Below are 26,521 nucleotides of genomic sequence, written 5' to 3'. Positions count from 1 at the left end.
TTCAGGGATCTGTACTTGGACCTGAAATTTTTCCAGCCTTAGGAGTGAATTTATCCACCCATTTCTGGAAACCTAAGACACATAATATGTTTTTAAAATCTCAGTCACATTGTCTAATTGTAATCGGGTCTTCCATAAGGACATTTAAATCTCCTACTATTAATAAATGCTCAGAACCAGTGTCACAGACACTAATGACGTCAATTGTATTTGTCACTCAAAATTTAGATGAATCTGGTTGATTATATATTAGCAGAATATAAATCGTGATCCAATATCCACCCAAACTAGTAACTCCTCAATAAAACAGGAGGATATAATATCACTTTCTTTCATTCTTGTTTCAGCAAAGTAAATTTTAGAGCTACAACACTTCCTCTTTTCCCTAATCTGTTTTTATAAATAAAGGAATACCCTGGGGAACAAGCCGAAGAAAGCAGAACATCTCACCATCTCTTGACCAAGTCTCAGTTATTGCGTAAAGGTGTAGCTTGTGAAATAAACTTAGGTCAGGAAACACCATATACTGTATTTAGATAGCATTGATTGAGAATTGATTAACCAGCACTCTAAGTTCAGAGTTATATTACCACTGGCATACAGCTATCCCAATAGCTGGATTGCAAGAATGTTCTCCTCCTTGATTTGGTCTATAGGAGACACCTCTCTCTGGCCTAGATTTATCGAAATGTGATAATTTTTGTATGAATAATGCCCGCAGTAAGGATAAGGGGTATGGCTATGGTAATTTTAGACTTACTGCACCATGTGCTGTCTTAGTGCTTTGCATAGGTAGATTATCATGACGTACTTTAAAGTTTTCACACCCCACAATATTTGTACTTTGCTACTTGTGAAGTGCTGGGAGAGAGAGAGAGAGGGAGGGAAAGAGCCTCTGGAGTGGCACACCTAGTAGTCAACTATTTATACTGCTATAGGAGGGCCAACTAGTAACTTGAGGTGAGGATTTGGTGGTGGTGTAGGCTTTTGGGGCCGTATGAACAGCACAGTAGACCTTGGTGAAGATTTGACGTGATTTGGAGGGAGGAAAGTCATACAAAGCTGAGATTTCTACAATGTTCTCTCACCCTAGCTTGATAGTAGGATTCTATCAAGCTAGGGAGGTGGTGGTCTCGGGTTTTGGGGCCAGTTTCCTCACTCCAAATCACGTCAAATCTTCACTGAGGTGTACTGTGCTGTTCGTACGTCTCACTCTGCATGTAAAACTGGCCCCAAAACCCTACACCACCACCAAATCCTCACCTCGAGTTACTAGTTGGCCCTCCTATAGCAGTATAAATAGTTGACTACTATGTGTGTCACCCCAGAGGCTCTCTCTCTCTCTCTCTCCCCCCCCCCCCCCCAAAAATGCCTGAAACAAAATTTGTGATATTATTCGCAAATTGCATTTTGGGGATTTCAGGCATACCACACAGCTTAACGCCAGGAAAAAAGGTGTAGATATTTCCGGCATTAAATATGTGCGATAACATCCCTCATTTTCATTGATCCCGCCCAAACCCTTCCCCAATCCCCGCCCCTTTGAATACATTTGTAAAATTTGCATTCGCACCATGCATTGTGCTAACTGTTGCGTGCTCTATGGAGTTATCGCGGGCATTAGGGCCCTAATGCCCCCGATAATGCCCTAATGCATTTTGATGAATGATTGTGTCTATCTGGCAAAGAGATTCTTCAGTAGGATTCTGAAAATTTTAGGGTGATGAAGCACAGCTGAGCCATTCTGAGTTTCAGGATCTTAAGGAGGCCGCACAAGGAGAATACTGCTAATGACCATATACAGTTAGGGGCGGATTTTCAGAGCCCTGCTCGCGTAAATCCGCCCAAAACCGGGCGGATTTACGCGAGCAGGGCCCTGCGCGCCGGTGAGCCTATTTTACATAGGCTCACCGGCGCGCGCAGAACCCCGGGACTCGCGTAAGTCCCGGGGTTTTCGGAGTGGGCGTGTCGGGGGCGTGTCGGGGGGCGGGCCCGGTCGTCGCGGCGTTTCGGGGGCGTGTCGGGAGCGTTTTGGGGGCGGGTACGGAGGCGTGGCTACGGCCCGGGGCGGTCCGGGGGCGTGGCCGCGCCCTCCGTACCCGCCCCCAGGTCGCGGCCCGGCGCGCAGGAGGCCCGCTGGCGCGCGGGGATTTACGTCTCCCTCCGGGAGGCGTAAATCCCCCGACAAAGGTAAGGGGGGGTTTAGACAGGGCCGGGCAGGTGGGTTAGGTAGGGGAAGGGAGGGGAAGGTGAGGGGAGGGCAAAGGAAAGTTCCCTCCGAGGCCGCTCCGATTTCGGAGCGGCCTTGGAGGGAACGGGTTAGGCAGCGCGGCTCGGCGCGCGCCGGCTATACAAAATCAATAGCCTTGCGCGCGCCGATCCAGGGATTTTAGTGGATACGCGCGGCTCCGCGCGTATCTACTAAAATCCAGCGTACTTTTGCTTGAGTGATGCGCAAGCAAAAGTAGGCTGATCGCGCTTCTTTTAAAATCTACCCCTTATTGTTAGGCAACAGTTAATTTATGAATAAACAAAATTGACCAAATTAATTAAAAACAAAAGAATGAAAAAGAATTAGGAAATATGGTTTGTTTTTTTACGTAATTCTCACTTGATGGATTCTGATGGGACTGGATGTGCTACAGTGAATTGCACAGAATGTGGTCTCTCTTTGCAAAGCTGCAGCTGTCTGTGCCTTGTGAACAGGGCAAGCAGACATTGTTCTTTGATTCAATATGAGGCTTAAAGTCTCAGTTGGCAGATGTTCTACTGAAATTAATTAATGCATTATGTTTTTTTTACATTTGATTGTTAGCATTTTAATTCAATTCAGTGGGAGATACCCATTAGTGCAGATGTATTACAGAAATTCCCTAAAATTGTTTTTCAAAGCAAAATGTTTACCACGGCTTAAAAAAAAATAGTTCAACCATTTTCTAAGTGGATTAACACATTCCAGATTGTCAGATGGTAAATATATATTCTAGGATTATTTGGCTCTGTCCTGTGGAAATTGACTTCTGTGCACACAGACATGGGAGCAACACAGCTTTTCCCACTGCCCTCCCAACTGTGTGTTACTGCTTATCACAGAGAGCTGCATAAGTGTCCGGTGCCATCTGATTAACACAGTGATTTGTTTTTACAGGCTCGCGAGCTCAGCCTCGAGTTCACTTTCAGAGACGGGCATTGACCTTACCTGGGAATGCCACCTACAATGATCTGACTGCGTTCCTGACTGCCGCCAGCTCGCCTTGGGAAGTGGACAGCTTTCCTTATTTACAAGGATTAGATGGAAATGGAACTGGTAAATCTTTGGGGGGTTTTTTCAATAAAATATTCTCAGTATTAATTTTATTCTATTCCACATTCTAAACTTAATTTAGTTTAGAGTTGTTTTTTTGTTTTGCTTTTTTTTTTTTTTAAAGGGACTATGAATTATTTGCCTCCATGTTATAATGGTACAGACAGCTTACATATAGAGTCTGTTTAGACCACAAAAGGATAAGAGTTTAATATTTGATTTAAACAAATTTGGTAAAAGAGCATGTGTGAGTGTGTATGCACATATTGTAGTATTTCCAGGTGCCAGCAAATGACCTCATAGTAACATGCCACTTTCCAGTTTGACTTGTCCAATAGTCTCTGCTATTAAAGCATATTTTTTTAGCCCTTTCTTCTCGTGTAGAGCTATCTTTCTACAGTACAGTAATCAAATGTAAAAATTATTAATTTTATTAGCAAGAAACTAATAGCAATAGTGCTTTGTTCAGATGTGGTACATGGTAAGATCTTTTGGTTTTGGGTTTTTTTTTAAACGAAACATGGGGTTTTTATATGTGTTTTTGTTCTTATCTGAAGTAGTAGAACATTTTAACTGTTATAACTTAAAAGAAAGTTGTGTCTTCTATACAGTGTACTGTGTTGTAAACAATATAGCCCATAAAACGTAGCACTCGCTCTGTCTGACGTTCAGCGCAGAGCACGTAAAAACAAACATATTCTCAGGACACATGAAACTCTGCCACATTATTCAAGCACATACCTGCCAATCAGATCAAGTAGTTTGTACCTTGTAACTTGACAGGCAACACAACAAATCCATTCCGCACAGACAGGTTAGATAATTCTTAACATGAGAGAGGGAGTTTTCAGTAACGTTGCATCAGATTGGCCGAAACAGGTGCAGTTCGGTCATCTTTCAGCAGCTTGTCCCTATGTTATTACAACTGTTAAATACTAGACCAGTACTTGTTCCAAATGCTTGGTAGACATTGAGCTCACTTTTAAGAGAAAACATTATTTTCTCGGTTAAAGCAATTTCAAACACCTGCTTTCTTCAATATGAGCACCTAGGAGCCTCCTTCCAGAACGAGACAATAATGAGGTCAATATTCAAAGACCCGTTGAACAGGTAAGCGATTCAGACAACTTTATCCAGTTAACTTTGCTCGGATGTTCAGTGTCACTTGTCCGGGTAAACGTGCTGCTGAATACATCGAGATAAAATTATTTGACTAATTTTAGGATGGCTATTTTTTCCTACCAATCTCCAGCTAACTTTAGCTGGCCAGCACTGAATATCAAGAACACTCCCAGCAATGCCTCATTTGATCCAGGTAAATATTTTTACAGGCATCATTTACCCAGACAGATCTTAGTTGGTGAGCATAACGTTTGTCTGACTAACTCCCAGGGTTAGTCAGACAAACTCTTTGAATATTGACCTCAGCGTATCTATCAGGTAGAAGAAGATGGCTAATTAGATTGTAGTGTATCGTATTGTATTGTAAAAATAGGAAAATAAAACAAATAAGAGACTGGGACTGTGAACAGAGTTGTAGTATTGAAACCGAAAAGAGCATATAATGCAGTGAAAATAGAAAAAATAAACAGATGAGTTTGCTATTTCGAAGGCTCTAGCTCGGACTGCTCTTTTAGGCAAGCTGTGCTGCCCATGATCAGAGCAGGCACGCTGGCACGGAATCGGATTATTTCACCTGCTGTGTGGGACATCACTTTTTATTTTTATTTTTAAATCCTTGCCAATATGAACCACTTGGATCCCATCCAGTTTGTTGTTTTTCCTGTCAGTGCAATTGCTCCTGTAACTGCAGGGAGAGGTGGGGGAATCATTTAAATATTCTTCTGCTGAAAGTGACTGAAGAAAGGCTTGGGGCTGTGATTTTGGTTCTGCTTGTTTCAAACTAACAGAAGAGCTATTGCTCATGGAAATCAGCCAAACAAAACTGCCCCGTTGGCTTCCATGGCGAAAATCATCTCATAGTGTATGGGCCTGAGTTTTCAACCCACCAGAACTCTTCCCATAATTTATAAACACATTGCTGGCAGGGGCACAAAACCTATCCCGAGATAAAACTCTACGGCTTATAGTATAATTCCTGGCTCCATGTTCCTGGACTCTCCTTTACCTCTGGCAGGGAAGAGACTTTAAACAATTTCATGACTGCAGTCTGAACAGCGACCTGTTTATATTCCATGCAGCTTCACCTTGCGTACTGCTGACATGCTGCACGTCTGCTGACATGCTGCACATCTGCTGACATGTTTGTGCACATCTTTCTGTAGGGGAGAAGGCCACTACCCGGCATTAAAGTATCTCCCCTGCCATTGCACAAAATACTTGTGCTCCTGGAGGCGTTTTGGAGCTTTTATTTCCCATTGCTTTCCTTTTCACATGTTTACTACTGTAAGCCCTGGCTAGAGTAGTATGTCCCAGTAGATCCCTGTGGGGAGACACCCTAGTGGTTGGCAGTACTGGAAACGTTGGATTTCCAATCATCCTGAGATTATTGTGGATTGGTAGGTTGAGGGGGAGCTGTAGGTGTACAAACTTTGAGAATGAAAAACACTCCCAACAGACTCGCATGTTCACTCCCACACTCTTTCACACATATACATGTTCATGTTTACACGCACACTCTCATACTCTCCTCTCATTCTCTCACGCATACTCTCTCTGTCTTACTCATATGCTCATTTTCACTCACATACATGCTCACAGGGAGGATAACTTGCAAACTGCCACACGCAGCAGCACATATGTGCGTATATGGCCACGTGTAGATCTATGATAGTATTTTATAACCTGCGCGTATCAAAAGATATGCGCACCTCTCTACCCCGCAACGTATGTATGTATGTATACTTACGTGTGAATAACTGCAATGAATTTAAAGCAAATATTTCAATGCCTTGAACATAGTACTTTTCCTGCCTATTATAAAAATGTGCATGTGAAAATAACCTAATCCTTAAAACACCACTGATCTGTCTAGATTTTTTTTGTTTTATAAGTTATATGTCATCCATAGCAGAAGTAAAGTTGGGCGGCAGGGAACCCCGGTATTTACGCGCCAATTTTAGGTTTAAATCCAGAAACGCCCATGCCTCGCCCAGACCATGCCCACGTCCCACCACTTTTTGGGGGAACTTTTCATTTGTACATGCCCAGTGGCTTTTAAAATCCTCTTGGCCAACTTATTTTTATTTTATTATTTTATTTCGGGATTTTTATATACCGCGGCACGTTCTGGACATCACCTCGGTTTACAGTGAACTACAAAGCAGCAACAGGCTTTACAATAAACTGATTAAAAAACAATCATTGAAAAAAGCGGCAACAGGCGTTATAATACAATAATTAACTAAAAACCATTGAAATACATAAGTTAATGACATTCATTGCATTACATGCACAATAAGAGCACAGCATTTGGGGAACAAGTGAAATCTATATAAAAGGTAGAATGTTCTAGTGGGACACATATTGTAGAAAGAGAGAAGGAGCAATGGAAGGAAATTCTAATGGGACACATATTGGAGAGAGGAGGCCCCTCATTTTCGCGCGCATCCCCTAATTTTCGCGCGCATCGGGCGTTTAAAATTCAACTTTATGTGCATAACTTTCGACCCTGGCCCAAGACTGCCCATTTTTTACGTGTTTCTGTGTGCATGCAAAGCATATTGTGGGTTTATATTTTCAGTGATTATAAAATATAGATTGTGCAAGTACATATTACTTACATGCATATGTGCTAATTTTTACGCTCATAACGTTCTGAAAATGTACCCCATGTGCTCACTCTTCTCATTCTCCCACATAAATACATGCCTATTTATACGCACACCCCCACACTCACATCTCTGCCTCCCACTCACCCATACACATTTGCACTCACCCACTCATTCTCACATATATGCTCACTCATTCTCTCCCCCTCCCTCAGAACCCACCTGTGGCAGCAGGCTAGTCCAGCAGCCTCCTCCTTCAGGCTCTCATGGCCAACTGATGGCTTCCCCCTCCTTCTGCCACACGGGCCTGATGCTTGCCCTGTTTCTTCTTCCACCATAGGGGCCCGATGCTAGTCCTTCTGCTGCTGTGCAGGCCCTATGCTGCCTCTGTTTCTTCTTCCACTACGTGGGCCCAACACTTCTTCCAGGACAACTGATGATCCTTCTCCTTCCCACCCCTGAAGCCCAGGCGATGTCTTCTTCCAGGGCCTGCATGGGCCCGCTTTTGCATCAACACTCAGAGTTTTCTGGTGTTGGCCTGGAGACCAGGCAATTCCTTTAGAATTCCAGAGGTTCTAGGCCAAATTTGGAGAGTTTCCAGGTATTGTGACTGGATGCAGAGTTTATTTAACTAGGCAATGTGTGGATGGATCTGGAGACAACTTCTTCCTGTTTCTTCCCAGAGAAGCAGAGTTAGAGGAAAGCAGCATTGAGAAGGAAGAGCAGGAAATTCAGCCTGGAGGAGGTTGAAGGTGCGTAGCTCCCCGCACGGCTGCCACAGGCTCCAAGAGAGGATCATGAGACCCTAAGAGAAGTAACTCTTTGCCTTGGAAGACATCCCACATGTCAGCAGCCAGAAGCATGAGTTAAAAGGAGATCCTCTGAAATTTGAAGCTGAAGGAGCCCACAGTCTGGATTTAGGATTCAGATGCAAATTAAGCATCCTTAAAAGCAAAAGGGAGTTGCTCAAAAAGGAAATAAAGTAACAGTATTCCAAGGACTTGTTCCCCTGATGTGTAGGACGAATAGAATAACTTAGCTCTGAAATCCCCTTGCTACAAAGCAGATTCTTCAGTGCTCTGGAAAAGAACGAAAAATCTACAAAGTGGTGTACCTTAGTAAAGAGCTATTGTGGAAAAGAAATCTGTAAAAGGATTGTTCCTGTTGTTAAGCATTGTGTTAATAAAGATAGACCAGTTAGGATCACCACTTCAGTATAGCCTGCATTTTTGGAACTGCTAACAGAAGTTAAACTCCAGAATCCACACATAGGGATGAAATCTGACTGTGATTAGCCACACGAGGTCCACTACATCTAGTCCACCTATTAATTAAAGAGCTCCGTAGTTGTGTAAGTATAATACCCCCGAGTACCAGATGCATTATGGATAATGTATTAACAACATCTTAGATTAATGAGCATATTGGTTCATGTTCACCCCACACAAGAAAGTTGTGGGTAAATGATATTGTCACACCTGAGGCAAAAAATATATCCTTGTTGAGAAATGTAAAAACAAGGACATTTGCTTTCTGCCTCTACCCACAGTTTCTCAGAGGTCAGGGTTTCATAAGCTTCTGCAAAATTACATTACGTAAGGAGTACAATCTGCCAGTACTCTGCAAAATCTTCATCTGCTGTTCCCCAACTAATAGTAGATGGCTTTGAAACCTTGGTCTTGCATAGGCAAACTTATTATAGAATGCTCATTATGTAGAAAATTTTGTCTGCAAAGTAGATCTTGTCCTCAATAAGTAATGAATAAAAAATGAGACCTTGTTGCATGCGAGAAGACAGGAGAGTAGTGGGGACTATTGATTTTAATTCTCCTTGCAGCTTGTGAAAGAAGGACAAGGTTACCTGCAAATTCCTTTTAACTTTTGCTTTCCAAAGGCCTGCCCAAAGAACTCCTGTAGATGGAAGGCAATGGCTCCTTTGAAGCTTTCCTGAAACGGCCGATTCCAAGACTTGGTCACAGCGCGGTCAGCTGTCCGGCAGCAGGCATGCGGGTTACAGAGGTCATGTGCTCCAGCCCTGGCAGGGAGGGGAGACCCAGCTTCCTTGTTTATTTTTTGCATGTTTTTCCAACAAAAGAATTCAAAGCATGTTACAGCACAGAATCGGGTTTTCTCATAGACATCAGAACAGCATGGGCCACCCAGGCACCGGCCTGTCCAGTTTTCAAGCCGCACTGTTTTGGAACTGCTTCTTCTGTCATCAGACGGTCCTCTGCAGGATTCATCGGTGGGAGTGCCGATGTTCTCGTGCCAGGTCTCGTGAGGACAGCGTGAGAATGCAGGCATCCGTGCAGCTCAAACTGGCGGAGAATCATATGGTGTGTGCAGGAGCAAGTGAGTGGCTTGCTAAGGTAGAGGAAGATGGAAGGTTTGAGGCAGGCAGGCTGTTTGGCTGGGGGTGGGGGATCAGAGTCTCGAGGCTGAGGGGGATTCCACTGCTGGGGGTCCATGGCAGGAGGCTGGCAGTCTGGGGACAGTCCGAGCTTGGGGGTGGAGCTTGGTTGTTTTGCCTGGCCCTGCCCTCCAACCAAAGAGGTGTTCCACTGCCCCTGGGCTTTACAATCGTTATGGAGTACAGGAATAATACGGTTATAAGCAGGATAACAAAACAATAACAAATAAATTACAGTGGGTATTAATTCAGTGCAAAACAATTTGACTTGCAGAGATTCGTGACAAATTGCAGTTCGTGGCTGGGCCACAAATGTGGCACCAGCGTGTACTCTCCTTAAGGAAACAGGAAAATGCCATCACATTCAAGAAACAACTGAAGGCCCATTTATTTAGACAAGCCTCCTATTAGGCCAAAGAGAAGTTCAGTGACTCTTGCTTAATTTATTAACTGCTTAAATATGTAATGAATAAACAAGGATAGGTGTGGATTTGCTACTTGTATGAATATCGATTATTGTATCTTCAATTTTAAATTGTAAGCCGCCTAGGACATAAGAACATAAGAAAATGCCATACTGGGTCAGACCAAGGGTCCATCAAGCCCAGCATCCTGTTTCCAACAGTGGCCAATCCAGGCCATAAGAACCTGGCAAGTACCCAAAAACTAAGTCTATTCCATGTTACCATTGCTAATGGCAGTGGCTATTCTCTAAGTGAACTTAATAGAAGGTAATGGACTTCTCCTCCAAGAACTTATCCAATCCTTTTTTAACCGCTATACTAACTGCACTAACCACATCCTCTGGCAACAAATTCCAGAGTTTAATTGTGCGTTGAGTAAAAAAGAACTTTCTCTGATTAGTTTTAAATGTGCCCCATGCTAACTTCATGGAGTGCCCCCTAGTCTTTCTACTATCCGAAAGAGTAAATAACTGATTCACATCTACCCGTTCTAGATCTCTCATAATTTTAAACACCTCTATCATATCCCCCCTCAGTCGTCTCTTCTCCAAGCTGAAAAGTCCTAACTTCTTTAGTCTTTCCTCATAGGGGAGCTGTTCCATTCCCCTTATCATTTTGGTAGCCCTTCTTTGTACCTTCTCCATCGCAATTATATCTTTTTTGAGATGCGGCGACCAGAATTGTACACAGTATTCAAGGTGTGGTCTTACCATGGAGTGAGACATAGGTTAGCGCGGCCTTTAAGAATTTCAGATAAATTAGTAAGTAAATAAATGTTGTATAATGGGGCAAGTGTAGAATAATAGGAAGTTCAGTACAGTTAAAAATACAAAGGAGATGATGCAAAATAACACTGCAAAAGAAGGTAATAAATATGATGGAGCAATGCAAATAGGAAATTCCATTCAAAAATGTAATAAATAGAGTGGCGTCAGAGTAGAGTCTATTCTGAGGTCATTGTTCTAGAATTCTTAAGGTGGGAGTTCAAAGCTCCGGCTGTGTGCCGAAGGCTGTTACAAAGATCCAGGTTTTCAGCTTCTTCCTGGAAGTGAGGAGGTCTGGATTTAGCTTGATGCCTAGAGATAGTGAGTTTCAGACCCTTGCTGGAGTTCCAGGCACAAAAAAGGGTTGAATTAGCACAAGTGCGAAAATTTCAAAGCTTCTTTAATTCTTTATAGCCTCGTTGACTGCATGATTTAATTAAAAGTGCTCCTAGTACACTCCCAGCTAAGTGACGACCTTAGCCACACAGGGGACACATTTTCTTGGATCTGTAAAGAGAGTATCCTTGCTAAATGTAACATATTCAAATCTCATGTATGGATTTTTCAGTGGAATTCCAGTGGCACTGAAGAGCCTTTGAGGAGGGTTAGGCGAGTTGATTTCATGGCTGCCAAGCCAAGACATTCTGTTTTGATTTTGAAACCTGTTCCTCCAAGTGGTAGTCTGTCATAAAAGATTATGAAATTATTAAATGTTTGATTGTCTGTTGGATATCAAAATGTCTAGAGTGTTGAAAGGTCTGTACTTTATTGAATGTTACTTTCTAATGAAATGCAATATATGTTATATACAAATGTGAGACTACTGTTGCTAAGTGCAATCGTGCATTTGAAGTCTCAGGGATCACACTATATAACTGTATGACTTTTCAGTTGTAATGTTGCTCTCTTTTACCCCCATGTTTTATCATCAGAAGTTGTATTCTAGATTTGTAGGTTTTAAAAATCAAGAAAAAGTTTAAATTAAAAAAAAACAACCCAGGGCCAGAGAAGGCCTCAATTAAGGCCTGTAGGAGGAGGCATCAATGTTGTACTACAGCAGGCTGTATGGTGCAGGAAACTGCAACTCTTACACCTGTAAAATTATATGCATGGGGAGAGGCAATCCAGGGCAGGGTTGGGAATGATGCGCATACATTCAGGTAAACAGTGGAGTGCCTCAGGGATCTGTACTTGGACGGGTACTTTTCAAGATATATATATAAATGATCTGGAAAGGAATACGACGAGTGAGGTTATCAAATTTGCGGATGATACAAAATATTCAGAGTAGTTAAATCACAAGCAGACTGTGATACATTACAGGAGGACCTTGCAAGACTGGATGATTGGGCATCTAAATGGCAGATGAAATTTAATGTGGACAAGTGCAAGGTGTTGCATATAGGAAAAAATAACCCTTGCTGTAGTTACACGATGTTAGGTTCCATATTAGGAGCTACCACCCAGGAAAAAGATCTAGGCATCATAGTGGATAATACTTTAAAATCGTCGGCTCAGTGTGCTGCAGCAGTCAAAAAAGCAAATAGAATGTTAGGAATTATTAGGAAGGGAATGGTTAATAGAACATGAAAATGTCATAATGCCTCTGTATCGCTCCATGGTGAGACCACACCTTGAATACTGTGTACAATTCTGGTCGCCGCATCTCAAAAAAGATATAGTTGCGATGGAGAAGGTACAGAGAAGGGCAACCAAAATGATAAAGGGGATGGAACAGCTTTCCTATGAGGAAAGGCTGAAGAGGTTAGGGCTGTTCAGCTTGGAGAAGAGACGGCTGAGGGGGGATATGATAGAGGTCTTTAAGATCATGAGAGGTCTTGAACGAGTAGATGTGACTCGGTTATTTTCACTTTCGAATAATAGAAGAACTAGGGGGCATTCCATGAAGTTAGCAAGTAGCACATTTAAGACTAATCGGAGAAAATTCTTTTTCACGCAACACACAATAAAGCTCTGGAATTTGTTGCCAGAGGATGTGGTTAGTGCAGTTAGTGTAGCTGGGTTAAAAAAAGGTTTGGATAAGTTCTTGGAGGAGAAGTCCATTAACTGCTATTAATCAATTTTACTTAGGGAATAGCCACTGCTATTAATTGCATCAGTAGCATGGGATCATCTTAGTGTTTGGGTAATTGCCAGGTTCTTGTGGCCTGGTTTGGCCTCTGTTGGAAACAGGATGCTGGGCTTGATGGACCCTTGGTCTGACCCAGCATGGCAATTTCTTATTTTCTTATGTTCTTATGTAGTCCTTGAGGATAGGGAGGCCTGCTGAAGGGTGACACCTGGTGGCTGGATTTGGGCTCCATGCCTTGTACAGGGTTCCCAGTCTCAGGACTGGTGTTGCAATGATCAGATTAGGAGCAGTGGGAGGGAGAGTCGATTCAGCTAAGAGAAAATTCCCCAGATAGTTGTGAATGAAGGCTCATGGCCCCAGATCCCAGCCCTGGTTCCAGCTGAGCAGGAATAAAAAGGAGAACGAAGGAACTACAAGGCCAGGAAGACAAAAAAAAATGGCTTCTGAATTCAAGCACCATGTTTGTCACTTGACCCACGCATCCAAATGCATTGGAAAGAGCTGTTGAAAACAGAGGAACACAGATCGTGATGGCAGATAACTAGCATCTAACCTGCCCATTTCCTCCTCCAACTGCCTGATGTCTCTTATGTATTGTTTCTTTTTTTTTTTACCTTATGTATATAATCGTGTTCCTCACCCCAAACCTTGAAGGGCATAAGTTACAAAGAATTTTAAATAAATAAATTGCATACCCTGCTTGATCTCAGACTTTACCTTCACTTTACACACTAGTCCTCTGTGCTTCTCCTATATTTTTTTGAATTCCAATACTCTGTGCTCCCAGCAACTCCACTGAGATTGTTTCATGTATCCTATCCATTATCCTTTCTGTGAAGAAATGGATCCTTGTGCTACTACTCCTGAGTCTCCCCACTTTCAGCCTCCTAACATGACCACTTGTTCTGGAACTTCCTTTCTCCTTGAAAATGCAGTGCTTTTTATACATTATTCTTGTGAGGCTTTGAATGTCTGTCAACCTCTCCTCTCCTGTGTGGAACACATCTTTAGATCCTCACTGGTCAGTTGGTACAGACTCTGCAGTCATTTTGGTAGCCCTTCCCTAGACTGCCTCTGCCCTTCCTCTGTTCTTTTGGAGGTGCGGCCTTCAGAAGTGGACGAGGTCTCACCAGCAGTTACTTCTGCTGTTTATGCTTCTCCCTAGGCGCAGTAGTATCTCTGGCTCTCACCACTGCTCTGCCGCACTTTTTTTGCCAGCCATGAAATTAAATCTGATCACTCTGAGTCCCGTCCTGTATGATACACATCAGAACTTAAAAATCCCCATTGTGACACTTTGCGCTTTTTTGCTTTCGATCTTAGTTTCCAAAGCTTGTTCACAATTTGTTTTTTTCCCCTCTTTACTGGCAGTGTCAGCCCTACTGTATGTCTTAAAAATCTTCTGCAGAGAGATGAACCTTTCCTTCTACCCCCTGTGCAGAATTGTATATAAAAATATTGAACTGATCCCTGGTGCAGACTTCCTGTTTGTTCTTAGAGTGAACTCCATTTACCATCAGCTTTCTGTGGTCTGTCACAAAACCAGTTTGCCAGTGTAGGACACAGCCTGGAGCTGCTCAGCCCTTTGGTATAGGCCTCTCTGAAAGAGAAAGCTCTTAGAGAAGCTTTACTAGAAGTAGCAAAGGGAATATTTTAATCCAGCACCTTGGATTGAAAATGCACTGTCATTCCTTTAGTTTCACTTTAGTGAAAGATACCGGCAAACCTTTTCTAGAAACCGTGCAAAAGCTCTACACAATTCCAGAAGTGAGAGAAACTTTCCATTTCATGGAATAAAAGATGGCTGATGATTTTTTTTTATTATTAATTTAGAGGCCAGGCATCTTCCTCCAACTCAGTGTGAACTAGTGCCATAAGTCCATTCACAACTACCTGGCAGTTTTCCTTGTGTTTTCATCCCTCTCCCTTTCATAGCCCATCCATCCCGGTGAAGTCCTCATTAGAAAGCTACAGAGAGACCAGGCTCCCTTTAAAGACCTGGACCCCATGCACTTTGAATCCTCCTCCTGGCTGCCACTGTCGTGCAATTGCTGGGATTCCTTACTCCACAAAGGGCACGGTCCCTGACAGCCGGGTGAGCTAAAGCTAGGCCTGCAAATCAGTCCTGGGTCTCCTGTGTGCCAGAGAGCAACACTACCTCTGAGCCATCACTCAGATCCAGTGCATTATTTGTTGGTATAGGATGGATAGTGAGGGATTTTTATTTTTGTTTTTGTTAACTTCTGTTTTCTGTCAATTCTGAGTGAGAATCCCCCTGCGAAGATGTTGAAGGAGCAATTAGAGAAGAAAAAGTGTAGCTAAAATAAGACATGTAGTTTGGGTTTTTTTCAGTTTATATTTTATTAATGTTTCAAAAGAAGAACATACAAATTAAAGGCAGATATAATGAACTAGAACAGTATGGAGCAGTAACCGAAAGTACAGAATAAATCAGTGAACATGTAACTTGTAGCTCCACAAATACCCCCTTTCCCCCCCCCCCCCCTCCATGAACTTATCTAGAGTCAATTGGAACAATAAACAGAGCATCTTCAGTGACCATGATATAAAAGTATAAGTCTATTCAGTCCTAGAAATGGATATGATTGGTGTTTTCGCAGAGAGGAGTTAAGTTCCAGCCTGTCTTGCTTCCCATTGTGGATATGGGGACCATGCCTCTCTGAACTTGGATGAAGAATCGTGTACTTCCGCTGTTATGGCAGCCATTTTGCAGTAGTAGTGAATCTTCTGCTGTACCATTGCGAGTGACGGTGTTTTGTCTTGCTTCCAAAAGCTCGCAATTGTGAGCCTTGTAGCAATAAAGGCTTGTTGACAAAAAGCTTTGTGTGATTTCTCCAAGGTGATATGTGGGTGTTGGAGCAACATAAAACCCGGGTCTAGGAGGCCATGTATGTCTAAAATGAGCTCTGTCCATTGCGCTACTTGCCGCCAGAGAAGGTGGATTTTATCACAGAGCCACCACATGTGTAAAAATGTTCCTAGTTGACCACACCCTCTCCAGCATCTATCGCTCACATGAGTATATCTCAGGTGCAGTGTGCTAGGGGTAAGGTGCCATTGAGTGATAAGCTTATAACAGTTCTCCTGTAATGTGGCAGACACAGAGCAGCTATAAGCGGATGTATAAATTTGCATCCAGTCCTCGACGCTAATGGTGTGCCCCAAGTCTTGTTCCCATTTCAGCACATGACTAAAGGGCTGGGGTTCAGAACCCAGCAATAAATCATATAATTTAGAGATCATCCCTCTCTTTCGGTCAGCATCCTCACATAAGTGTTCAAAAAGTGATTTGCCCAATGCTAAAGATTTGGAGATAGAGGGCATCCTCAAAAAGCGAATAATCTGGCTTCCCGCTAAAAAGTCCTGTCGTGGTAATGTATACCTGTGTTATAAATCTGGCCATGACATGAGGGAGCCCCCACTAAGTAGGTGTTCTATCCTGAGAATGCCTTTCTGTTGCCACCCATGGAAGGGTTTATTGCTCCGTCCTGCTGGGAAATGAGTGTTATAATAAAGATGTGTGGAGTAATAGTATGTCCTAGCACCAGTGAGTTGTACCTTCCATTTAGTCCAGATTTTCAAAGTGGTTTCTAATGCCATGGTCAGTTTTCTCAGGGGGGGGCCAGGTAAGAGACGTGTAGTTTTAAAGGTGATCTAAGAAAATGGTTGTAGTCTGCACTTAGACCATGGAGGATAAGGAGAGAGAGAGGGGGAGGGAGGGGAACTTGGCCTTGTGTTCTTAGCTATGAGAAAGCCCCCTTGCTCCTGGCTTTTGTAGAAGTTCAGTACACTCCTGGGTTTGCTGTCCCAGTGCTTTTATGATTTCACCATTGTTCCATTCGAGGCTTTGCCCTGACATACGACACCTGCTTCGTCAGAGGGTGCTGTCACATCACTAGTCCAACTTCCAAACATTGCTTAGGTTTTGCAGCGTTTTCAGTGTACCTTGAAGGTTTAATGTTTCGTAGTAGCGTTTTCAGTGATTACTTAAATAGTGCAAACATATTTACAGCTCCTGCCTCAATTATTGTTGATAGGATCTGAGATCATGTCATATCTGGCAGTGTGCACAACGAGAGCTTGTCTCTTTATTTATTTATTTATTTATTTATTTATTTACATTTGATATGCTGCTTTTTGCCATGGATGGTCTCAAAGCGGATTACAATCAAATTAAGGATTAATAAGTATATTGGTGGAAATACTGGCTAGCAATGTATGCCATTTCACTAGAATAAAGTACCTCCTAATGAGTTGACTGAAGGAAGGCCTGGTTGAATAACTATGCCTTTAGCTTTTTCCAGAAAGCGAGATAGCTTGGCTCCCGGCGGATAGGTAGAGGAACCTCGTTCCAGATCTTTGGGGCATAGCAGTCGAAGGCCCTCAGTTTGGGGGAAGTCCAGAGATGGGGAGGAAATGAAAGGTCTTTTGGGAAGATTGGAGTCTTTTAGCAGGGGGTGTAGAAGGTAAGGAGATGGGAAGGATACTCCGGGGCCTGTTTGAAACAGCTCTCACCTCCTGAATGCAATATACCTGCAAAATGGAAAGGTCTGAGGGCAGTAGGACCATCCTCATTATACTCTTCCTCTAAGTACCAGTTTGACAGTTCTTATGTTTCACATGTTCTTGTTAACTGCCTCCCAAACAGGGCAGTTGTTAGCCTGGGTGTGTACCAGCTAGTGGCAGCACAGGAGTTTTCACTGTGGCTGGCAACATCACAGCCTGCCGTTCATTCAGACTGCAGCTTACACTGGAGAGCAACATCCGGAGCCAGCTCTGGCACTGGGGGTAGATTTTAATATTTTACAGCATAAACTGATTCAACACAGCAGGGCATTCAATGGATTTTAAACAAGTACTTTCTCCCAGCCGAAGAAGTTAAAAATATTTGTCCTAGGTCAGAGTAGCTTCAGGACCATGCGTGGCACAAAGCTGCTTGTGATCTCATAAAGGTTATGGCTCACGGGTACAGCTGGGGCTGCGTATCAACTTCTAATTAATGTGCGCATGTAGTATATGCTGTAAAAAAAAAACCTGTTTGTTTTTTTCCATACTTCATAGGAAATAGCACCAGATATGATCTGACCCCCGTCACGGCAGTCAGCGTTCATTTGCTCAACAATGATGGGACGGAAATCCCGGTGAATGGTCCCATCGATGTGACCGTACCTCTGCCAACCAACAGCAACCTGAAGCACAATGCTCACGTGCCAGCATGGAGATTCGACCAAAAACTTGGTAAGCAAGGAAGATTTTACACTCAAAGCTCCATGAAGGGTGTAATGAGGAGAGACATGGGACTGTTTCCGATGCTGAGTATTTGGTTGTGGTGTTCCGCACAGGATCAGAATGAGCTTGGCCGAGTTGCATGAAGCTATTTCTGCTTCTCATTAGTGCTTTTTCCCTGTAGTGCTGTTTTGGGATGACGTGCATCACTCTCAGTCCGCGAAGCAGGAAATATGTGTAAAATTATCGTGCGTGTTGGTTTACTTATGTATTTCCTTTGCTGCTATACATTTTTGTAAGCTAAATAATAACCAAACTTTCCAGAATGTAGGAATGGTACTGATTTGACTGTAACAGTCAGCATGTAACTAGTTTTGTTTTTTATTTGAGTAAGATTTATTGTTGAGGAGGGCATTTTAGTGAAATTCTCCAGGCCCTGTGAATTCTTTTGAATGAGTTCCCTGCCTCATTTGTATTTGCTTGCTTTAATACAAGAAGTAGAGTTGCCAGCTGGCTCTGTTTATTTTTCAGTCCTGGGTTTGCTCCCTTGCATGCAAGCACTTGTGCTTCTGATTTCCCTAAGAAAAGCAGGGTTTCAAGTCCATATCTGCAGCAGGCTGAAGCCAGGATTAGATAAGCCTGCCCTGCAAAACGGGAATAAGCTGGCAATCTTACTAAATAATTCCTATGCTGAGGGTGGGTGCTCTTTGGTTATTTTATTTGGGCTTGTAACTTTGCAATAAAATGGATCCATCGTCATCAGGTGCTGTCTTCAATACACAAGTCGGCAGCTGTGGCGCACCAGTCGTCGTCCCCCCTGTGCTCACTTTCCCCAGCCTGCTCTCTGCTTTCCTCTCTATCCTGCCCTCTAGTATTAATTAGCTAATTTACCATCAGAACATCTGAGTACATAGCTAGCAAATCTCATTTTTCCTTTTGACCAGGTCTTCTACTAGGGTTTTACCTCCTCCCATCATCTCATGGATCCATTCACTTCAAATCACGACCTTCCAGCTAATTTTCTGAATTCTTTTCTAACAACACATTTCAAAATGCGTGCATTTTCTTTGAGATCTTGGGTTGCTATCCCTAGCTTTTGCACAGTGGTGGGAGGCTACATCATAGGCCCTCTCTATTGTGGACGATGGGTGTCGTTTCCCTGGCACAGAGATGAGGCATCATCTTTATTGTGTAACAGCTGTAGGCCAATATCTGCTACCCCTTCCATCAAGAGATTTGTTTTTTTAAGTTTAAATTAAATTATATTGCTGCTCACCAAAACATGGCTGATCATTATCTGAGCCCTCCTGGAGGTCTGCCCACATGGGTGTTCGTTTCTAAACTCCAGCCTCAAAGTAACTTGGCCGCATAGTAGATTTCCAATGAAAGCATATGCAGGCAAATTATATTGTGTGCAGTGCTGTTCTTCCTGCTCAGCAATGGTCAAAAGGTTCAACAGCCCTTTTTTTTCAAGAACTCTCTAATTGGAGCCAGTGTTTCCCCTCCCAAGCAGCTGGAACTGCGTTAGTCATAAGTGGGCAGCCAGCAAATCCCGAAGAAAAAGAACTGGATTGAGAAGCTTAGGGAGACGTGACGACTCATGAGACTCCCTCCGGAGTCTGGCTTTGCCTTGTGGGTCAGATGGGTTCTTGTTTTCAGAACCTGGCTGCCGTGAGAAAGGAAGGAAGGCAGGTTCCTATTTACTAGTCCATCCCAGATCCTTTCTGTCTGGTATATTACAGCTTCCCCAAGAGTGTGAAGAAATAGTAACTTAGTATCAGAACAGGAAATATTTATATTAACACTTTGAACTGTTAAAAATTGCAGTGGGAATTGTTACGCCTCATTCTCAGTCAGGTTTATATGCAAACAGGAAAACTGCATCGAAAATCTGGCATCCCCCATCATTTTTTTCCACTGATTTCTCCCACAGCAATTATTAATGTAAGGAACCATAGGTTTCCTTACCGGAAGGTCTGGGGAGGTAGAGAGAGATTAGTGAGCTGAGGTTTGGGGGTTGAGCTCCCCCATGTGGGAGAATCAGATGGTCCAGTAGCATAGCCGGAGGTGGTTTGGGCTCAGGCCCATCCAATCTGTAATTTCCAGCAGCCCAAGAAGAGAGGCCTTGTCACAGGACTGCTGCGGACAGGCCTGGCAGTGCCAGGTATGCACACCCAGGGGAGTGGCAGCCAAAGAAAGGAGGAGGTCCGCAAGGCCACCAATGGACGCCAGCCCACAGGCAGTTGAAGAAAGAAGAGAGGCCCGCAAGGCTGCTGGTGGACCCTATCCCACCAGTGATTGAAGAAAGAAGAGGTTGGATATCATCCTACTGGCGTCCAAAGAATGAAGAGGACCTGCTGGGAAAAAGCTGGTTCGCCCATTTTGCCTCTTTGACGGTCTTACAGAATTCAAAACTTTCTTAGCTAGCAGATGTTCTATGCTGATTTCACAATGCATGAGATTGGCATAGAGGAAGTGCTAGCCACACAAGTTTTGAAAAGTGCAGGGCTGGCAAATGAGGAGGAGCAGCAGAATGGGCTCCCCCTTCTGCTCTCAATGGGGAGACTGCCTGGGTTTTGTGTTTGAGATTGTGTGTGAATGGGATCTTGCCTGGGTTGTATGTGTTTGTGTGTATGTGTGTGTCTGTCTGTCTGTGTGTGATTGGGAGCCTGCCTGCCTGGGTATGTGTGTGTGTGTGTATGTGAGAGAGAGTGAGAGAGCGAAAGAGAAAGTGTATGTGGGTGTTCCAACTTTTTTTGTGTGAAAGAGAGAACATGTCTGAGTGAGATCCTTTGTGTGTGTGTGTGTGTGTGTGTGTGTGTGTGTATGAGAGGGAGAGAGCATATGAAAGTGGGAGCCTTCCTGTGAGAGAGAGCATGAAAGTGGGAGCATCCATGTGTGTGTGTGTGTGGGAGTGGAAGCCTGCTTGTAAGACAGAGCATGTGAGAGCCTGTGTAATTCTGTAGGAATGTGGACCTGTGTATGAGAGAGAATGTAAGAGTGAGAACCTAGGTGTGTCTGTGGGGGGGAATGGGAGCCTTCATGTGAGACAGCATATGAAAGCGGGAGTTTATATGTGTGGGAATGGGAGCTTGCGTGTGAGAGAGAAGATGTGAGAGTGAGAGCAAGAGCCTCTGTGTGTGTGTTTGAGGGCATGGGAGCCTGCATGTAAAAGCATGTGTGAGTGAGAGCCTGTGTGTGTGTAGTGTGAATGAGAGCATGTAAAAGTGAAAGTTTATGTGTGTGTGGAGGGGGGAATGGGAGCCTGCGTGTGAGACAGTGCATATGAGAGTCCGAGCCCTGTGTGTGTGTGTGTGTGTGTGTGTGTGTAGGGGAACCTGCGTGTGAGAGAGAGCATATGAGAGTGGGAACCTGGTGAGAAAGAGTGTGTGGAAGTGGGAGCCTGTGTGTTTGTGACAGAGAGCATGCAAGAGTGAGAGCCTGTATGAGAGAGCACATGTGAGAGAGAGAGTCTGTGTGTGTGTGTGTGTGTGTGTATGAAGGAGAAAGGAAAGAAGAGGAGAGAGAAGAAACAGAATAATAGAGACCCTGAAAAAGGAATTAGGAAAAGACAGACAAGGGGACAGAGAGACTGGGACCAACCGATTAGAAAAATAAGATCAGACAACAAAGGTAAAAAAAAATATTTTGACTTTCTGTGATTGGAATATGCCGCCTTTGGGAATGTGCATTTCTTATATATTTGTGTTATACTTTTTCTTCAGTATTTCTGTTTTCACAAAGTCTGATTTCTCAGGCTTTCCATTTTAATTTTCTATGCATGTTTGTTTATAATTTGTAGTCCCTTATTCTGTCTATGTTGCACATGTGTGACAAGGGTGCAGTATTTTGGCTAGCGTGTAGTTTCTCTGTAGGGATTTGTAGCAGCTCGACTTGTTCTGTTTGCCCACTAAATGGTGTATTAGTGTTCCAGGCCCTGGTATAATGTTTGCCTTTCCTGCCTTTTCGTAGATAAGGTTGCTGTTGTTTGAGTCCTGAGAGCTAGTGGTATTATGGAATGATGCTGCAAGGTTCTAGGAGGGTTGTTTTTTGTTTTTTTTTTATAGGGATTTGTCTTATTTCAAAAAATGTTTGGCAGTGGAGGGAGTTTGTCTTGCCATCTCTGAGGTGACACTAGAATTTTAATATATTTTTGTGCATGTCCTAGTTCTGTTCTGCACCTGTTGCAAATCTTCTTATGATTATTATTATGATTATTGCTGTTTTATCGTAGTTATGATATTCTCTGCATTTTTAGAAAGAGGATTCATAAAAGAATACAATGATATTTGTTTTATTATGTGATTGGATCTGATGTTTATAAGTGTTCTCTGTTTACTTTTTATGTGATGTGTATTTATAAACTGCAATAAATATAAAATAAATTAGTACAGGTTAATAAGGTAAGTACTTGAAATAATAGAATTAAAATATTTTAAAGCATCACTCATGATGAACTACTTAGAAATCCATTGTCAGATGCACTCTAAGGCATTATTTATTGATAACGAGTACAACTAGTAGGACCTAGACCTGTATATCAATTGCCCACCCATGTTAAGCTTGGGCCCCCCCCCAAATTCATTTCTGGTGTGGTCATAATCTTTACAAACCCCTGACACCATCTCAGTGCATGGATTCTTAGTTACATTTTCCTGAGTTACCCTTCTGTAGGTAACTCTGGAAAATTGTCTGATTATTTTCCTGAGAAAAGGACTCTGAGGCTTTTGCTGACAGAGGCCTTGGTAAATGATTGGAGATAGTGCCTTACCCTGTATTTTTGGCCAGAGTTTTGGAGACCCTTTGAGGCCGAAATTCAGTAAGCCATTTAGTGGACAATTTAGCCAGAAAAATTTCCTGCTGAATATACTTCCCTAAAGTTATCTGGCTACATGTAGCTGGATAAATTAACCTAAATGGCTATGTTTGAATATAGCCGCGTAGGGTTTTTGGTTATCCAACCTTGTGTGGCAGGATAACTTGCCACTTTATTTATTGCCACTTTATTTAAATGTATACTCATGTTATAGTTAAGTACGTTTATAATTTATTGATCACCCCTTGTTTTATGTAAACCGACATGATACGAACTCCGTGAATGCCGGTATAGAAAAAACTCAAATAAATAAAAATAAATAAATAAATTTATTTATGCCATTTTATTTACTGCTATTTCCATAAATTCAACGTGGATTACATTTTTTACATACATAACATAAATAATATATAAAACATCACAATCTGTACTCAAGATAACAAAAGATATCTGAGTAAGCAGCGCTTTAAATTTATAAATAAAAAAAAAAAAGAAGTAAAGAGGCCTGTGGCCTGATTTCCTACTTCATCCCTGCCGGTCCATGAAATACCCCCCCCCCCCCCCCCCCCCTCTATACATACACCATACACACACACACACTCCCCATACATACACCACACATTCCCTCCTAAATGTTAAAATTGCTCTCTGGTTCACAGATTGGGCATCTCCCCACCCCCATTCGCCTGATCTCGTTTTTTAAAAAATGACTTTCCCACACCAGACCCTGCCCACACCCACCTGTTGTGCATTAGTCCTGAGCCAACCAACCATATCCCTTCCCATCTCCCCACTACTTAAAAAGGCCCTGCCAAGAGTGTGGTACAGTAATTTCTCACTTCTGGCAGCTCCGTTCAAAAACTGTGATGGAAGTGCCATGAGGGAGCAACTTCTGTACCTCACTCCTGACAGGGGGTTTTGTAATTGCCGAGTGGATACAAGGCCTGACAGGCAGTGCTGGTGCAAGGATGTCCAGAATCCCCAGGCGGTGAACTTTTTCTTTCTTCTGGACCCCCCCCCCAAAATCATACTATCAGCAATCTCTCCTACCTCCACGTCACGACTCCTTCCTTTTTCAAACATAACGCCACTTGCATCGAGCTATGGCCACCCACCCCATTCCAGCGACCGCCTAGTATGTCCCACTGGCAAAGCCATTGATGCACTTTGCTGGGGGAGGGGGAGAGAGAGAGAGAAAGGGGAAAAATAGTCCCGACCTGGTACTATCAGAGGAGGAGCGGTAAATAGAAAAGTCTTCAGGAAAAGCAGGAACACTGGGAACTTTCAGATTAATAATCAGTTGGGATACATTTTTCTAACCATTACCTATGGGAAGAATCTGAGGATTAAATCATAAATTCAGGAGAAGTAAGGCCTTAAATCACTTAAGGAATTGGTTTAACTATTTGGAAGATCTTTACTTGAAGAGTAGGGTCCAAAAATGTATGGAATTTCACCTTCTAAGAATAAGTTGTACTGGTATTATCAAGAGCTGTAAAGAATCAGAAATTCACTTTTATAATTTATCATTAAAATTGAGTTGGAGCTCACACAGTTTCCAGCGTGTTTATTGCTGCTATTCATTCTGGGAGATTATCTGTACTGTTTCCAAGGAGTTGGAAGGGTGGCTTTGGAGCAAAGTATAAATGCCTTGAAGTTAACCTTCCCCTCACAGGGAGCCCTGGAAACATAGAGTTGATTCAAAAGCTTTGAAGAACTATGAAAATAGGCTCTGAGCTGATGTGTGAGCCTTTGGTCCACTATCTGGGATTTTCCCACCTAGGGGTTACATTCACATTTATTTCAATTATAGTTGTAACTTCTATTCCATCTACTAGTACAATTTAGGGGCATTGGGAATGGTGAGGCAATTAAACAACCCATATTCCCTGGGTCCTTTCCTGGCAGGGGGAGAAGAGGACTGGGTCAAGGCCTTTAGAGTTGTGAAATGTCCTCTGGTACCCCCCAATATAATGAAACCACATGGCCGCACAAGTCTGGCATTGTTTCAAAATAAATCCGTTTACTGGGGTGCTTGATGCAAATGATCAATCTGGTAGATGGTACGCTTGTGTCTAGAGCAATCCATACAGAAATCTGCTGCATTGGGGAATCTGTGCCTCCAGAATTCCCTCATAGTCTACTTTTTCACAGCGTACTTTTTAGAGATGCTCCCGGTCATCTGGAACGTTCCTGGCATATGGAATGCAAATCTCTGGGTTCCAGGAGATGAAAACTGGACTAATCTCCCAAACAGTTAAGGTGAGCACCTGCAGACTTTTCCTTAAACAGAAACTCTGTAGCAGCTTCACCAGCCTGGCAGTCCTCCCTCTGGCCCAGGCAAATCCACTCTCCTAACCAACTGAGAAAATCTCCTAATACAGATGAGTATGAAACTAACTCATCTCTTACACAAGATCACCTTCTGGTTCTCTCACTTTCAGGATCCTCTTGAACCCCAAGAAGACTCCCTAATCATGGAGGCCAGGGAACCCTCGAGTCCTAACCACATATCTAGGATAGAAGACTGAAAAAAAGGACAATATAAACCTTGTGGGCATCTGTTTTATAGAAACAGCTCTCCCTGCAAGACAGCTCCCACTGGACAGTGTCCGAAAACCATTGCATCCTCTTTACTACACGACATGTCCAGTGTCTCTGTGAAGACACCGATGCAGTTAAAAAGGAACACTTTTGGGACATCGTTACACAATCAATATATGTTGAAAAGATCTGGCAAAAGTAGTCTCCGACTCTCTCAAATGGCAACCTTTTCCCCTCAGCAGTCTCTTACTCACTGTGCTCCACTGCCAATAAGCAGCAGCTCTCCTCCTGGGGTCCTACTCTGCCCCCCTTAGCCTGCACAAGCACTTTCACCTCCTCTTCCTCCTCCCATTGGCCTGCCTGACCTTGCTGCCTCCTCTTTGGCCCATGTGGGACCGCTGGCCCCCTCTTTTGCCCACAATAGACCCACTGACGCTGCCACTGCCTTCTTTTTGGCCTGTTCAGGCCCTCTAACACTGCCGCTTCGTCTTTGGCCCATGCTGGCCCGCTGACACCTCTGCCACCACTTCCTCTATGACCCACGCTGGCCCGTTGACCCCACCACCACCTCATCCTCTTTGGCCTGTTTGTGCCCACCGACGCTGTCACCTCCTCCTCCTCCTTGGCCACATAGGCCTAGATTTCTGGTTGCCATGGTGACCCGCCACCTAGGGTTGGTCAAACCCTGCATTAAGAATATGCAAACATGCCAAAGCTTTAGACTAAAATGCAAATGAAATAGAGAAAAAGCTCCATAATCTAAGTGACACAAGAATATAAAAGATGAAATAAAGCTGTGCTGCATTATTAAAAACAGATCTGTAAATATGGGGAGAATACATTACTTCGCAGGGAGAGTAGAGGGATAAAAGCATTTTGAGAGGAAACTGAAACAGTTTCTCCTCCTAAATGAGATGTTTCACCATAAAACCAGCACACTGTTCTAACTGCACTGATTCCCTCCCCCATGCAATTAAAACAGCAGTAGAGTAAAAATAACCATGGTACCTCTGAATAATTGATTAAAAAAAATAGCAGCTAATTATTCCCTTGGGAAGTTTTGTCTATATGAATGCAGTTGGCGTTATTCCTGATAGAGATGTAGCCCACCTTTGAATTCTAAAGCAATTGTTAGAGCTTGGACTATTG

The 26,521-nt window shown here is 43.1% G+C and overlaps 1 protein-coding gene across 2 annotated transcripts in view; it reads left to right on the top strand.

Moving 5' to 3' along the window:
- Window positions 1–26,521, top strand: part of FAM171A1 (family with sequence similarity 171 member A1) — a 285,910-nt gene that overhangs the window by 176,114 nt on the left and 83,275 nt on the right. For both annotated transcript variants that reach the window (XM_029588819.1, XM_029588820.1), the window contains exons 4-5: window positions 3,149–3,307; window positions 17,848–18,024. In XM_029588819.1, coding sequence (XP_029444679.1) covers window positions 3,149–3,307; window positions 17,848–18,024 — 336 coding nt within the window. The remainder of the gene's footprint in view (window positions 1–3,148; window positions 3,308–17,847; window positions 18,025–26,521) is intronic.

The sequence above is a fragment of the Rhinatrema bivittatum genome, chromosome 2, assembly GCF_901001135.1.
Source record: "Rhinatrema bivittatum chromosome 2, aRhiBiv1.1, whole genome shotgun sequence".
In the NCBI taxonomy this organism is placed as follows: Eukaryota; Metazoa; Chordata; class Amphibia; order Gymnophiona; family Rhinatrematidae; genus Rhinatrema; species Rhinatrema bivittatum.
The sequence above is the reverse complement of the archived record's forward strand: the minus strand, read 5'-3'. Positions and strand labels throughout refer to the sequence as shown.